Below are 15,038 nucleotides of genomic sequence, written 5' to 3' on the forward strand. Positions count from 1 at the left end.
AATCCAGAGAAACAAGGGGAGGCAGGTATGGGGGTTTGAACTAAAAGCAAGCTTTATTTAAAAAAGCTGTTGAAAATGCAAAGTTAGGGGAATACAGGGCATGAAAAATACTCAACTTGACACATGAAGGACGACGACCGGACAAGAGACAAAAGGGGAACTAAAATTAAATACACAAGGGTAATCACAACACAAGACACAGCGGAAGAGGGGAGCAGAAACACAGGGGCAACATGTGAACACAATGACACAATCAGGCACAGGAGGGAAATGCAGACAGGAAGTGAAGCTAAACATGACACAACAAGAGGGGAAAACATTCCAAAATAAAACAGGAAACAACAGACACAAAACAAGGATCATGACAGTTTTGTTTTTGGGTCAACGTTTGGGTTTGGTTAGAAATGAGGTTGGATTATAGGGTAGAGGTTTGATCATTTAAATATCATGCTTTTGGTGTTTTCCCTTTCTTGTAGTGTGTAGCGCTCCAACACATTAGGCTAAGGGGCGGGACATTTCTAAAAGGTTGATCAATCACAACAGATCAGGCTGCTAACTAATCAGAGCAGACTGGGTTCTGGTTTAAGACAGAGGGTGAAAAAAGGTGCTGCAGCACAGGCAGTATGAGAAAAATAAAGAGCTTTTTGAACAGTAAAGCATGGAAACATGTCACGGTAGAGGCACTAAATACAGATATGAACCTGAAACTGATCAAAAGAGAAAACTACTTTTTTGTTGGGCATAAAAAAAGGCCAGGTCTATAATGCAGCCTGCAATCTGAAGGCTTTCATATAAAATATTTCGGACAACAAGCACTTCTGCAAACAGTGGCAAGTATGGAATTCCAGTTCCTTGAAATAAAAACATGGTGCTGCGTGGCATCAGGTTGAACATGGGGTTGTGGTTAGTGTTATGTCAATCTGTGGCTCTGAACATCTGCTTTTGGTCACCTGATATGACCAAAGGACTGAAGGGAAAATGTGACCAGATCATGTCTCTGTGGCTATGTTTGGCCATAAGGGAAATGTGACTGAACTGGGTATCAAACCTCGTGACTTTTTGAGAAATCACTCAACAGTAACCAGCTTTTAAAACTCATGACTGCAGCTCATTTAACGATTTTACTATCAAAATTTTGAAACAGATAATCATATAAATAAATATTTGGATTACAAGGCATAGTATGAGAACAGAAGCAAAACTAAAAAAGAAAACTGTTCAAATTAAACTTAAACCCACTTCTAGTTAAATTAGATGGTTTAACCACATAAAGCAGAAGTAGAGGCAACCAGCATCTTAACCGTTGGCACTAAAAGAGTAGTCTGATTTTTTCCACCTTAGATTAATCACCCATTTTACATACCTATATTAGAGGGGTATATTTAAAACAGTTTTGTAGCCAGTCTCAAAACTTTAAATGCCTAACCATTATTGTAGTTCGTCTCTCTTAGGAACTCAGAAATATATTAAAATATCTCAATTATCCAATCAAAATCTACAAATAAAAGTTACAAAGGAAGGAACAAATGGGCCTTAAGTAATTGAAAATGTTCTATAAATATATAGTTTGGGAAAAAATATAAAAATGACATTTCAAATATAATCAATGGGTTAAAACCAATCTATTTGCGTCAGATGACCGAAAGAAAATTCCAGCACACACCATGATACTGCAAAAACACAGTTTTATTAACAAATGACACTTAAAAACACAAAAGAGCAAACTACATGTTCAGAAGGGCTGTATATAAGTAAGTCAGTCCAAGCATAGCAATATATGAGTATATAATACAGTAGAAATACTGCATTGTTTTGACCAGAGATCCAACTTAACCTTTTCCCTAATGTCCCAAAATGTATGGAATTTAATCAACTTTTACTGAAATAAATGATGACCTCCAAAATAAAAATGACACACACTCTCAAATAAAAAAAGACACTGCATCTGTCACTGTGTTCGAAAAAGTGATTGCAGAATATTTTGTGATTTCTCTCGCAATTCCAGATTGAACAATTAGGTTACATCTTTAGACTTTAGGTTACCTTGCCTCCTGCTACCATTCTGAATGTATGTTTTCCTCTCCCAGAGAAACAATTAAGTTAGAGCCCTGGTTTCAACACTTGCATTTCATTCAATCCTTAATGATAATATGCACATCTTCGCGACCCCTTCTAATTATTCAGTTGATTTCTTCCCAATAATAAAACATGATTTACACTAAAACAGAGAATAGAGATTTTAAAATGGAAAGCCCACATCATACATCATAAAATATTACATGGTTCCCGGAAACTGAAATTTGGTGGTTGACATGGAGTTGCTGCTTTGCTGGCGAGCAGTGCCGCTGCTAGCCATTTTGGTGCCCTAAGCATAATTCCTTCATGATGCCCTCCCCCCCCCCCCCCCCCCCCCAATAAAAAAACATTATGAGTTGTGATGAGTGAGTGGGGAGGGGAGGGGAGAGGGGGGCACCATCGGTACCTTTGAGTAGTATGCCTAAAAAGTGCCTCATATTTCTATAGTCTACTGAAATAATTTCGGCCTTATAATTATTATGACGATTTTTCATTAGGCTATTTTTGGTGGTGCCCCCTCGACACTTGGTGCCCTACGCACAGCGCGTAATGCGCGTTATGGGAGCGGCGGCACTGCTGGCGAGCAAGCACAGTGAGAGCAGGTGAGGTGGGGAAGGTGGAGGTGCAGCTCACAGTCTGTTGCGCTGACCGGATCCCACACTGGCATCCTAAAACATACATGAGCCTCAACACTTTGTGACGGAAGCGCACACCTACCAGCGCGTACAGGATGGGGTTGAGGCAACATCGGGAGTATGCCAAAGTGCAGGTGATGTACTCCAGCAGCAGAGCGCAGAACGGCCCTGCCATTTTTCTCGACAGCACAACTGTGTATGGCAGCTGGAACACCAGAAACACCACCACCAGTGCCACCATAAGCTTCAGGGTGCGCTGCTGACGCCACTGCTTGCCCCGCTGATTTGCATTCCCTTCCCGCAGCACTTGAGCTATCAAAGAGTAGCATGTCACCATAATGAAGAAAGACAGGCAGAAGACAGCAATGATGGCTCCATTAGTTGACATCTTGACTGTTCCGCGCGTTACCATGCCGCAGTACGCTTTATCCCAAGACACTGACACCCCAGAGTAGAGGATTTCAGGCATGCTCAGGAGAATAGCAACTAACCAAACAGCAACAGCGGCTACTTTCCCGCCTTTTACTATCAGACTGCGCTGCCGTTGCATCTGTTGGGCACGTGCCACCACAATGTAGCGGTCAACACTAATGCAGGCTAGCAGGAGTAGCCCGCTGTATGTGTTGATGGCGTAGCATGCACGCAGAAGCTTGCAAAGGCCACTAGAGAAGATCCAACCCTGATGCGTATCGAGAGCCTGCAATGGGAGTGTGAGGAGCAGGAGAAGGTCGGCCAGCGCCAGGTGGAACAGGAAGACGTCGGTCATGGAGCGAATATAGAAGCTGCGGGAGAAAGCAAAGGTGGCTATGACCAGGCAGTTTCCCACCACGCCCAACACGAAAATCAGGCAGAAGATGCAGGTCTGGAACATTTTGATGCTGAACTCCTGATCTTCAGCCTCACAAAGGCCAGAATCATTCTCGTTGAAGTCTGTGGAGTTATTCCGTAGGGAGAAGTTTAAAAAGTCATAGTCAGTGTCTGGGTAATAATAGGAGCCATAACGGTCATCGTCATGGATGATTTCCATTGCTGGTGGGAAAAAAATAAGAAATGTTTTAAAGAACAACCCTATTAAAGAAGAACAGTGATATTACTGAAAAAATCATTTGAAGATAATATGTTTAAAACTGACGTAACCTTGGAATATTATTCTGTGAACATTTTAGCTTTGGTGATCCCCTGACTTTTTACCTTTTTTTTTTGTTGGGAAATTAACCAAAAACTATTGGGTGAATTACCATGAAATTGGATACAGACATGTTACCCAATGAATGAATTGAAATACATTTTTAAACGTTGCCAATATTTGGTCGCATTGTCTTTGTGTGCACGAACATAAACCATATGTAAGGGTGGTTGTGGCTTTTTGATAAATAAATCTGGCATCATCTGTGAACATGTCAAGTAATGTAATTATAGTTTGGTGATTTGTGGATTGTGGTAGCTGAACTGTCACTACTGAGCCACAATGGTTAGCAGTAAAATAACTTAAAACATCTGAAGCATGCCTGTTATGGTTATGTTGTTATATAGTCAGTCTTGGCTTCTACAAAATGCCATAGTTAAACCAAGGGCTTCTTATAAACATTCGCTTGGTTTGGTTTTGAGCAGATAATGTACTTCATGTTGCTATATGAGGATACAGCAACTCAGGATATAGCAACTCCTCCTCAATCTGATTGAAAGTAAGAGACCTGCAGCTCTGTTTCTCAGTTTCACTAAGCTTTTGCAATATTTCAGTCATTTCGCATTGGGTTGCGTGCCACTGGCACCAGGTCGTTGGCACAGGGGAACTCGTGGGTAGCGCAAGTTTCTACAGATCAGTCAGTGTCGCGTGCTAAGAACCATTATATGCAGTTCCCACAATCACCTTTTATCATTTCGTCTTTCACTGTACGACACAGTTAAGTTTTCAAGGGTATGCGCACATTCAATTTGTCGATTTTCTCTTCATTTTTTATTGTTTAATCTGTATTTGACGGGCCGACATAGGCATGATGGTATTTCCCTTGAAGGTAAGAGAAACAACAATAAGCTGATTTTGTAGAAAGTTTGGAGAGCATTGTGGGAATTTTTCTGATATTTCTTTCTTTTTAGTCAGGAAATACTTTTTAAGGGTTCCTAAGCCATGGAGATACTCAAACCTTTTATGGAAGCAGGTGTTCTTGTCAAACAGAGAGGTTTGACTTTAATGTGACTAAGTGTGAACATAATTTACTAATTAAATTAACGTTGTTAAGGCTAAATAACACATGTCTATAACTCTTCTAATACTTTTGTATTTATTGTTCTCTTTTGAAAAAACTGAATTACGTTCAAATAAATCACATTCTATGCATGGATTACTGCGGCAGACATCTCTAGTAATACATCTCAATTAATACATGGTAATACAAAAATAAATATATTCTCTAAAACCTCAGTATATTACGGAAGAGGATTAGGGCCACATGAAATTGGGGGGGACATTTTTTTTTGTTCTGAGTAAAAAGTCAGAATTCTGAGATTGAAGTAAAAAACTAAAAAAAAAAAATTCTGGGATGTGATTTTTCTTCTTTTTTGGGGGGGTTCTGAGAAAAAAGTCAGAATTCTGACTTTTTCCACATCCCCCCAAAAAATGTTTTTTCCGTGTGGCCCTAATCCTCTTCCGTAGTGTTTATATATTGTGGTGTATTAAATCTGGAGATATATCAGGGCCAGGCCCGTTTCTAGGATTTTGGGGGCCCTAGGCAAAGAAGTTGTTGGGGGCCTTTAAAAAAAAAATTTCCGCAATTCTGTGCGTTTTAATCACAAAAGAGGTCAAACATACACTGAAAAGTAGCCTTTATTATTTTTTTTATTTCCTACTGAAACTGCTGCTTGCGGCCCTTGGCCTCAGCAAATGCAGACACAATCCCCTCCAAGTCCAAAGACCTGCGGACGTCACTCTCAATTGACATGAGTGCCAGTCCAGAGAGCCTCTCTTGGCTCATAGTTGACCTCATGTAATTCTTTATGCGCTTCAGAGATGAAAAGCTCCTCTCTCCGGAGGCAACCGAGACAGGAAGGGTCAGAAGTAGGCGCAGTGCAATGCTTAAATTGCTGTACAGGTCCAACAGCTTCTCACTGTATATGTAGTCCAGCATTTTAAATGGGCACCTGGATACTTCATCTGGAAAGGTGTGGACAGCAGAGTTGATCTCCAATGCCAAGTCGTCTGCATCAATATCATGGAGGGTTTGTTCCACTTTCCTGCATCTCTCATGCAATTTCCCAGTCTTGATTGTGGCCCTCATGATATCAATGCTGAACAGGAAGTCGTACAGGGCATACACCCCCTCCAGTCTGGAAAATCTGTCTTTTAGGCTGGTGATGGCAGTGTCAACCAAAGGCAGGAAGAAGTCCCTTCTGAAGGCCTCTTCTGGGGTCGATTGGGTTTCATCTGTACTCTCGTAAAGGAACTGCCTTTTCTTTTTACGTTGCCTTTTCTCAGGCAATTTCCTCTCAATTTCCAGATCTTCTGCAATCTCCATTGCATCCGTTTGGCTTGATGCGAGTCCATTTTCCCTGAAATCTTCTAGGTACTCTGTCACTCCCTCGGTTTCTTTTTTCAGTGTTTGCATTGAAACATCCGGGCTCTGGAGGAGCTTGCTCATATGGTTAACCTGATACAAAACGTTGTACCAGGTTATTGTGCACAGAAGAAAGGACCATGTTTTAAGCTCACCATGTAAGCTTTTTGCTGAGGACATGGTCTCTGAGTCCCCCTTCTCTGTAGCATATGTCTCCAGTGCTGACAGTCCGTCTAGTATTTCAGGTAGATGGTACCGCACTACCTTCACACTGTCAATTCGGGCCTCCCATCTCGTCCCTGAAAGTGGCTTAAGGGTGAGCTGCTTCACATGCTGCTTCAAAATTGCCCAGCGGTGCACAGAGGAACTGAAAAGGTTGTACAGTCGTTGCAGCATACCAAAAAAAGACATGGACAACACTGAAGACTTGGCAGCATCTGACACAACCAGATTTAGTGTGTGACTGCTGCATGGGATGCATAGCGCCTTGTTGTTCAGCTCTAAAATTCTTGCCTGCACACCCTGTTTGTGGCCCATCATATTGCTGCCATTGTCGTATGACTGCCCACGGCAATCTGAAATGCTGAGGTTGTGCTTCTCCAACTGGTCAAGCAGGATTTCACTGAGCCCTTTACCAGTTGTGTCTTCAACATGTACAAATCCCAAAAAATGCTCAGCAATAGAAACAGGTGTTTCACAGTTGACAATCCTGAGAACAACAGAAAGTTGTTCCTTGTGGCTGATGTCAGGAGTGCAATCCATGATCACGGAGAAGTATTTTGCTTTGTGCACTCTTCTTGCAATCTCCTGTAGGATTTTGTCTCCGACCAGCTGAATGATTTCGTTCTGAATGACTCCACTCAGGTAATGCACCTTTGTCTCTTTGCATTGTATTCGTCTGATGTGTTCATTCATTACCGGATCAAACTGTGCTAGGAGTTCCACTTGAGCCAGAAAATTCCCATTGTGGCGATCATACACGGTACTGGTAGTTCCTCTCAAAGCCTGGTTGCGTTCTGCCAGATGGGAAACTATGGCAATCACTCTCCGAATCACGCCTTTCCAGTGTTCAACTTCAAGTTGCATCAACTCCATCTGTCTTTGATCAATCAGTGTACTGGTTTGCAGTCTCCTCTGAAGGTCGTGCCACTTTTTCACATTGTCACAGTGCACCTTTGTGCACTCGTGTTTTTTTAGGCGATAGGAAAGGTTCTTCCATCCACCGTAGCCACAGGTCGTTAAGGCATTGTCACGCTCACGCTTCCCGAAAACAGTACAAGGGAAACAGAACACTCCATCTGTGTGGATGGAATACACCAGCCACGATCGATGTATATTCTCACCATTTTTCATGGTTCTTTTGTAACTGTCCTTGGTGAATCTTCGAGGAGGATTGTCTAAGTTTTGCGGGAATTCAATGTCCATGATTTGCACAGGTCCTTTTTTGACTATTTCACAGCGCATACTGCTTGTTAGGACACTGGGCCAACATCCTGGGTCATCACTTAATGTGGTGCTTGCAATACCTACAGGTACCCCAGTTCTGGATGGTGGGGTGGTCTCTGCCATGTCAATGTCATCTTCCTCTTTGTCCTCCTCATGAAGTGGAGATGGAGTTGATGGCACTGTTGAAAACATATAGTTGCAAATTAATTTATAGCACAATTGCCATGTGGTAAGTACAGCAACTAGGGAATGGTGATCTACTTGTATAATGCTTTAAAAAGAAAGGGTCATTTTAATACACTTTCATAGCACATGGGTGTTAGGTGATAAGTTGAAATTGTGCGGCTTAATGCACCTTCTGTTGAACCACTGCTGGGAAGTGGTGTGGATGCTTCCACTTGCTCCTCCTCAAGTCGTGATGGAGTTGATGGCACTGCTGAAAAATATGTAATTACAAATTAATTCATGGCACAGTTTCATGTGTGAAGTACGACAACTAAATGCTTAAGGTATGGTGATCTACTTGTGTAACGCTTTATAGCAAATGGTCATTTTAATACACTTTCACAGCACATGCTGCTATAACTTTGGGTCACTATGATAGGTGATAAGTTGAAATTGTGCGGCTTAATGCACCTTCTGTTGAACCACTGCTGGGAAGTGGTGTGGACGCCGCAATGTTGTCTTCCACTTGCTCCTCCTCATAAACATGTGACGAAGACGATGTTGATGGCCCTGGTGCAAAAATAAATAAATACATAAATAATATTCTTTTTATTTATATTGCACATTTTGCATGCATTGATCTCAACAACTCAGTTATTCATTAACATTAGTGAATGTCCCACATATTTGAAATGTCCAGAAGACTCTGTGGGCAAGTGGAATGAATACACACAACTATGACTTGAATTAGAAAAATGTAAAGTCATTTTGATAACATCAAGTGTGTTGATAGAAGGCACTAATAATAGGTAGAAAAGAACGTTACCTTCAGTAGCACCAGAGACAACACTTGGTAGAGCGGGATGAAGAAATTTCAGCAATGCCCCTTGGAGAAAGAATAAGTACTGTATGATTAGCTTGGTTATTTTTCAAATGCTTTTGAAATCCTATCATTTTACAGTCTGATAATTGTGGTGAAATAGATATTAAAAGCATTACACACAGTTCCTACTAGGCGGTTTAGTGGCGGTTTCTATACGACTACAGGTGAAGCACTGCTTCACCAAAAAAAAGTAAAAAAAAAAATAATAATAAAATCTTACAATAATCCCGTTTTCACTGGTTTGAAAACAGAAATACAGTCACTAAGACGAGCTGTTTTCCTGAAATCAATTCTGTGAGTGGCAACAGCGCCATCCCCGCACCCGTGGTGTGTCTGTGTGTGTCTGTGTACTGTCTGTGTCCCATAGAAAAAGCTCAAAGCTATCGGTACAGTTTTTAACGGTGGTCCAGTGGTATTTACAGCTATCATGGAGACCAACAACAACAAACAGCAGAATAGGTTTAGAAAAGGATTAATTGACACTAAAGTGGCTGTTTTCTTCATGTGGCTGATCTGCGCCGGGATGTTAACCGTTAAAATGTAAATAAAGTAAGTAAATCAACCCAATGGTATTCTAGCAAAATTATTGTAAACTCCCATGTTAATCTCCTATTAAATAGCTAGCTACTACAGGAATAACTATTTCACTGGTTGTCTCAAGGCTCTAACGACTGAAAACATATGTGAAGTTTATTTAGGATATTAAGAGGAATTAATCGTTGATCAATTTGGCCAGCTGATAACGTTATGAACTTATAGTGAAGTCAAAGGTAGCAGTTTAAGTTTGGTTAGCATGCTAGCATGCCAAACCACTGGTTCCTAGCTAGTCGTCGTTACAACCTCGCTACTCTAGCAAAATATGGTATACCCTGCCTGGCACAATTTTCATGTTGATTGTGTATATTCTACTTACCGGTGTCTTGTTTTCTTTTCTGCTCCTCTTCCCTTTTCTTCTTCTTTTTTTGATTGCCGGAGAGATAATTTCGCTTCATTTTAATTTTTCACTTTTCACTTGCACTTGACGCTGTCGCGCTAATGCATGGGAAAGGGGGGCCCCCTCGAGCTGGGGTATTTCGACTACAATGTGTCGTTGCGCTTTTCGGACATCGCATGCTCTAGGGAGGCGCTGTTGCTGCCCTCGCAGTCGCAGCAGAGCCCTTCATATACAGATGACTGCTTATTATTATGAAGCTATTTAAAATCGTCATTGCTGTTGAATACATGACCTGTCTTATTGGTATGCATGTTGTTTGATTCATGTTGCATTTGTATCAGACTTTTCTTTGAATTTTGAAAAAAAAAAAAAAAAAAAATCTTAACCTGTCGTCTTTGGGGGGCCTCCTCCTACTCGGGGGCCCTAGGCAATTGCCTACCATGCCTACCTGAACGCGACGGGCCTGATCAGGGCAGATACTCACAACTGGCTCTGGGAACGCCCGTGTTGGTGTCTGATACTATGCTGTTGTAATAAACCTTATTATATACAAGCTGGTGTCTCCGGAGACTTCTTCATCATCTTCACAAACATCGTCACAAGATATACTTACAATATATATATATATATATATATAATTGTTTTATTCTTATTTACTTTTAAAATGGGTTATCTGAATTCACATTGTTTTTTTATGCTCCAAGGTTAAACATTTTTCAAGAAGTTTGATTGCAAATATTTTTTGTTTTTGAAAAATAATTATTCTACATTTTACACATTCTTCACATTTGCCATCAGTTGTCATTGCCACACTATTAACTTTATTTTAGAAATGATATCCAGTTCTGCATCTTTCTTCGCTGTGCCTTTATTATTAACAGAAAAATGAAATAATAAATCCTTTGCAATCAGGTTGAAAGTGAGCTCATATATGAACTCGTACTCGAGTTTGAGTGGGAAGCAGTGATATATATTTCAGTCATTGTTGACATGGTGTCAGCAAGTCTGTAGGCATGAGGAAAGCCATGAGGAGCTTTAAGATCTGCAGTGTCACATGCCATTATAGTCGGTTTAATTTTTTCTTTCACTGGAGCAGCTGAGTGAATAATAATATAATCTTTCGTTCTTGTTACCGGCATGAGTTGTCAGGAGGGAAAGACATTGCAGTATAATCTCTATTTAACAGTAGCTACCTTAAATATAATTTAAAATAAAGTTTGACATCTTTAAATGTATTGGTGTGTATTTATTCATATAAAGATTATTGTATTAATTTAACAGAATAGGAGAGGTTGATGTTGGCTCTGACTTGTCATTAACCACAATCACACTTTACAACAGTTCAGCTTCTTGGAATTATCTGCAGTGATCAAAAACTCATTAAAAATATCAGTGAGTGAGGTTTTAAAATCTACTTAAAACATTTAAAATTGGTAGCTCAGTCATGTCTATTTGATGTATTCATCTAGTGTGTTTTTGAATTCCTAGAAAAAACATAATATCCGTTTTTTAAATCCCCCTATATATATTTATTTTTCTGAAATGTTTATATTTAATCTTACCCTATTAGAATCAGATGAAGCTGTACCCTTGTACACAAATTAAATCAATCAGTTTCTTTTGTATCTTAATTTCTATTGCAAAACTTTCCAGATTTTCATAGTGAACTTACCTGTGTGATTTGAATTGTTCAGCATGTCCACGTCCTCCTGTGTCTGCTGTAGATATGCAGAGCCTGCCACTCTTAAAACAAACCTGCGGGCCTAACCCTACCCAATGACACCAGCTCTGTGTTTTGATGACCTTACCATACCCTCTTTGGTTGGTTGTTTGTGTCACAAGTATTCACGTGTCACTCTCATATTTCTGAGACTGACTCTGTTATTGGCAAACTGATTTGAAATGTGTTATTTCTACCTCAACAGATGTTAATCAATGCAACCATACTGCATGTACCCAAAACTGTAACTGTCATTATAATCGGTATTAAGTAGCTTTTCCCCTCAATTTCCACAATCACCGTTTTGATTAACTCTAAATTTGATTTAAAAAATACAAAATATACTCTTTTACACGGGGACAAATTTCATTTAAGGGCATAACGTTCACATCATCAAGATTGAAGATTCAGATGAAGATTCAACTTTATTGTCATTGCACAGAGTACAAGTACTAGGACAACGAAATGCGGTCTCTGCATTTGACCCATCCTAGTGTTAGGAGCAGTGGGAGCAGCCACAGGTTCAACAGAGGACCAAGATGTGAAAACATGAGGGTGTTTCTGCTTAAGCCAATGCATTCACAGCTTTGCACTGACCTCTTTTGGTATGACTGTTTGTCAATAATCAGACAAAAAAAGTCGACCTGATCAGAACTTCTTAGAGGTAGTATCCAAGAGCAAGCTTTTTTGTCTATATTCAAAGCTGAACTTGCATTTAGTTGAGCTCTTTCTTTACTTAGAGTGGTGCAGTGATACAAAAATAAAACATTCAGTATGCAAATATAAAAACAGAAAAAGTAAAAATACTCTTACTTTAAGGAGCAATTTAACCAATCTTACATTACTTTGGATTGCAAGAGAAGATTATGATCAGAACCAGTAGCTTGTAGCTTTGAGGCGACGGTGCTAATCATTGCACAGCACAATAATGGTCTTTCTTCAAAGCCTCGGACAGATCTACAAACATGTTGTTTCTTATTAAAAACTTGTGAATATGTGAAATGAATATCCAGATTATGATAAGAATAATTAAAAACATCACTAATATTGTAATTGGTTAAACACGCTGAAAACATGTATGGTTATGGTTACAGAGGCGTTTACATTGAAGACCCTCAAACCACAATGTTTGCCTCACTTGTTGGCACCAGACCATGAGAACATTGTACGATTGGGCGATACATCGTTTGTGCCCATGAGAACTGCTGGCATCTGTACAGCTGGGCTAATGTGTTGACAGTTCTTGATCCCCAGTGTGGTTTTGTTAACCTGCCATTTCTACCCTGCCTCCTATTTTGTTTTGAATATGTGGTTATTGTAAACTGCTGTGAAACCTGTGACCCAGTGTTCAACCTGTAAACACAACAACCAGGTTGAACAGTGATTGGCTCCTGGGCAGGATGGCTCTTTCATTTGTAAATAGTTCCCATCAAGCTTTAATACTACTCAGAACTGTGATGATACGTTTTCGGGAAATTGTTGTTTAACCCTACTTTAAGAAATACAAAAATGTTTCCATTTAACAAAAGAAGACATTTTGAAATGTATGCCATTAAAACACAAATGACCGTAAAATAATGTACCTTAATAACATTTTTATTTTAAATGATGGTATCTGGAAATAACTTGAGCTATCAGATGAAGGAATAACTCAACTGTTCAACATGTAAATACAACAACCAGGTTGAACAATGATTGGCTCCTGGGCAGGATGGCTCTTTCATTCATAAATGGTTCCCATCAAGCCCTAATATTAGTATTTTTTATCTACTCTAAAAATATATTTTCATTAGGTTTCAGACAACTAGTTTGCCTTTGGTGACCTCTTGTGAACTTAAATAAGGTATTACCACTTTTAGTTTATATATTTTCATTTTACATTTCTTGAAATTCTGTTCATGTTTTTTTACTCTCACAAGGCATACTTTGTAAAGGTATTTCTGAGTTAAGTATAAGGGGATTATTTTACAGTTCAACACAAAAAGTTAATCAGTGCGTTTTCAGGTGATTGATATGCCATTGATCAGGACAACATTTGCACTATTAAAGTTATCAGGTCTGCAGTTATGTTATTAAGTCACTTACTAAATGCTTATAATTGTACATGTTGTTAAGTCAAAAGTCTTCGTTAAATGGTTCATAAGAAATTATTTATTGCCAAAAAATTATCATAAATGCCAGCCATCAAGGCAAAATCTAAATGTATTTTATTTAATATCACATAGGAGAGAAAGAACTGCAAATCCTCCCACATTTGAAACTGAGAAATTTGATTTGTTTTTTGCTTGGAAGATAACATAACAAATCATTGGGTAATTAAAATAGATGACCATAATGTTCCATTAAAGCTCTAAATGACAGGTATCCATATTATAACACATGTGGTCAGTTTAAATTCACCTATACAGAGCAACATGTAAAATACAGAATCGGCTTTGGTAACAGTCATTTAATTTTGACCTGCTCAACAGTTACAAAACTCTATTTCAGATGGAGGTTTTCCATTTGTACACAGAGTATGATCCAGATTTGGTGAAGCTTTTGGTTACTTATATATTCAAACGCAAACTGAAACCTTTTATTTTTCTCGTGCTTATTGATAGGATACTGCACTGTTTGTTTGTATTTGTTTTCACAGTTTTTCTCATGCTTTTGATTCCATTTGCATTAAATCATATTTTATTAATAACATCATATTTTCTGTGCATATTACCTGTTGCTTTACTCATTTCCTAATTAGGTTATACTCTCAGTGACTACTCAATCAAATAAATATCAGGGATTCTTGAGACAAGGGACAAAATGGGTTTTTAATTTCTAAAAATAAAATGTTGATTTTTCCAAAATATATCTATATATTATATTTGTCCCAGGTGCTGGCCTTTTGATGCTGTTGAAATACAATCTCCCAGGTTTAACATTTTAAACATTTTTTTCATGTTTGCTGGACAAGCCTGGGATTTTGTCAACACCGTAAGACACAAAGAAACATAGAAATATGTATTTTGAATAAACTTATTGCAGTTATTTTGACTACTGGAGGTTATTTTAATCTGTGTTATTCAATCCATGTTTTTAAACTAATACTATTACTTTAAAATATATATATTATCAAGCTGCCAATTATTATAACTGGGGAAATATACATGTTCACATTTATTTTTTAATCTCAAAAACAAACAATGTTAGTCAGCAATACAGAAATTACACATTTATTTAGGAAATGCAGTGCTTTTGTTGAGATAATGTGAGAAAATGTAATAAAATATCTTTTTAAAAACAAAAATGAACAGAAAACTCATCTTATGGAGTTGACCAGCTGTTTACGGTGTTGACGCACATCTTACGGTGTTGACGAATTAGAAGAGAACTGGAGATAACTTCATTTAACATGGCCATTGAACTTCAAAAACTCAACTTTTCAACTGTAACATTTCAGGATAAAAGGACATTTAATATCAATCGTTATTTTTGCACTCACACCCACTTTAAAAACAGGAACTTGGCAGTAGGCATATCGGATCTCTTGAAAAGTCCATAAACTCATATCTGATCTATTGAACAGTCCATAAACTCATATTGGATCTTTTGAACAGTCCATAAACTCATATCAGATCTCTTGAACAGT

General features: G+C 38.7%; 1 protein-coding gene across 1 annotated transcript; it reads right to left on the minus strand.

Moving 5' to 3' along the window:
- Window positions 1-2,395: 2,395 nt before the first annotated feature.
- ccr10 (chemokine (C-C motif) receptor 10) lies at window positions 2,396-11,418 on the minus strand. Its single transcript, XM_063893627.1, has 2 exons — window positions 11,363-11,418; window positions 2,396-3,740 (listed from the first exon to the last, which is right to left on the minus strand). The coding sequence occupies exons 1-2, from the start codon at window positions 11,385-11,387 to the stop codon at window positions 2,575-2,577; spliced, it is 1,191 nt and encodes a 396-aa protein (XP_063749697.1). The 5' UTR covers window positions 11,388-11,418; the 3' UTR covers window positions 2,396-2,574.
- Between the last annotated feature and the right edge of the window lie 3,620 nt (window positions 11,419-15,038).

Source organism: Eleginops maclovinus, chromosome 10 (assembly GCF_036324505.1).
Source record: "Eleginops maclovinus isolate JMC-PN-2008 ecotype Puerto Natales chromosome 10, JC_Emac_rtc_rv5, whole genome shotgun sequence".
NCBI classification, from domain to species: Eukaryota; Metazoa; Chordata; class Actinopteri; order Perciformes; family Eleginopidae; genus Eleginops; species Eleginops maclovinus.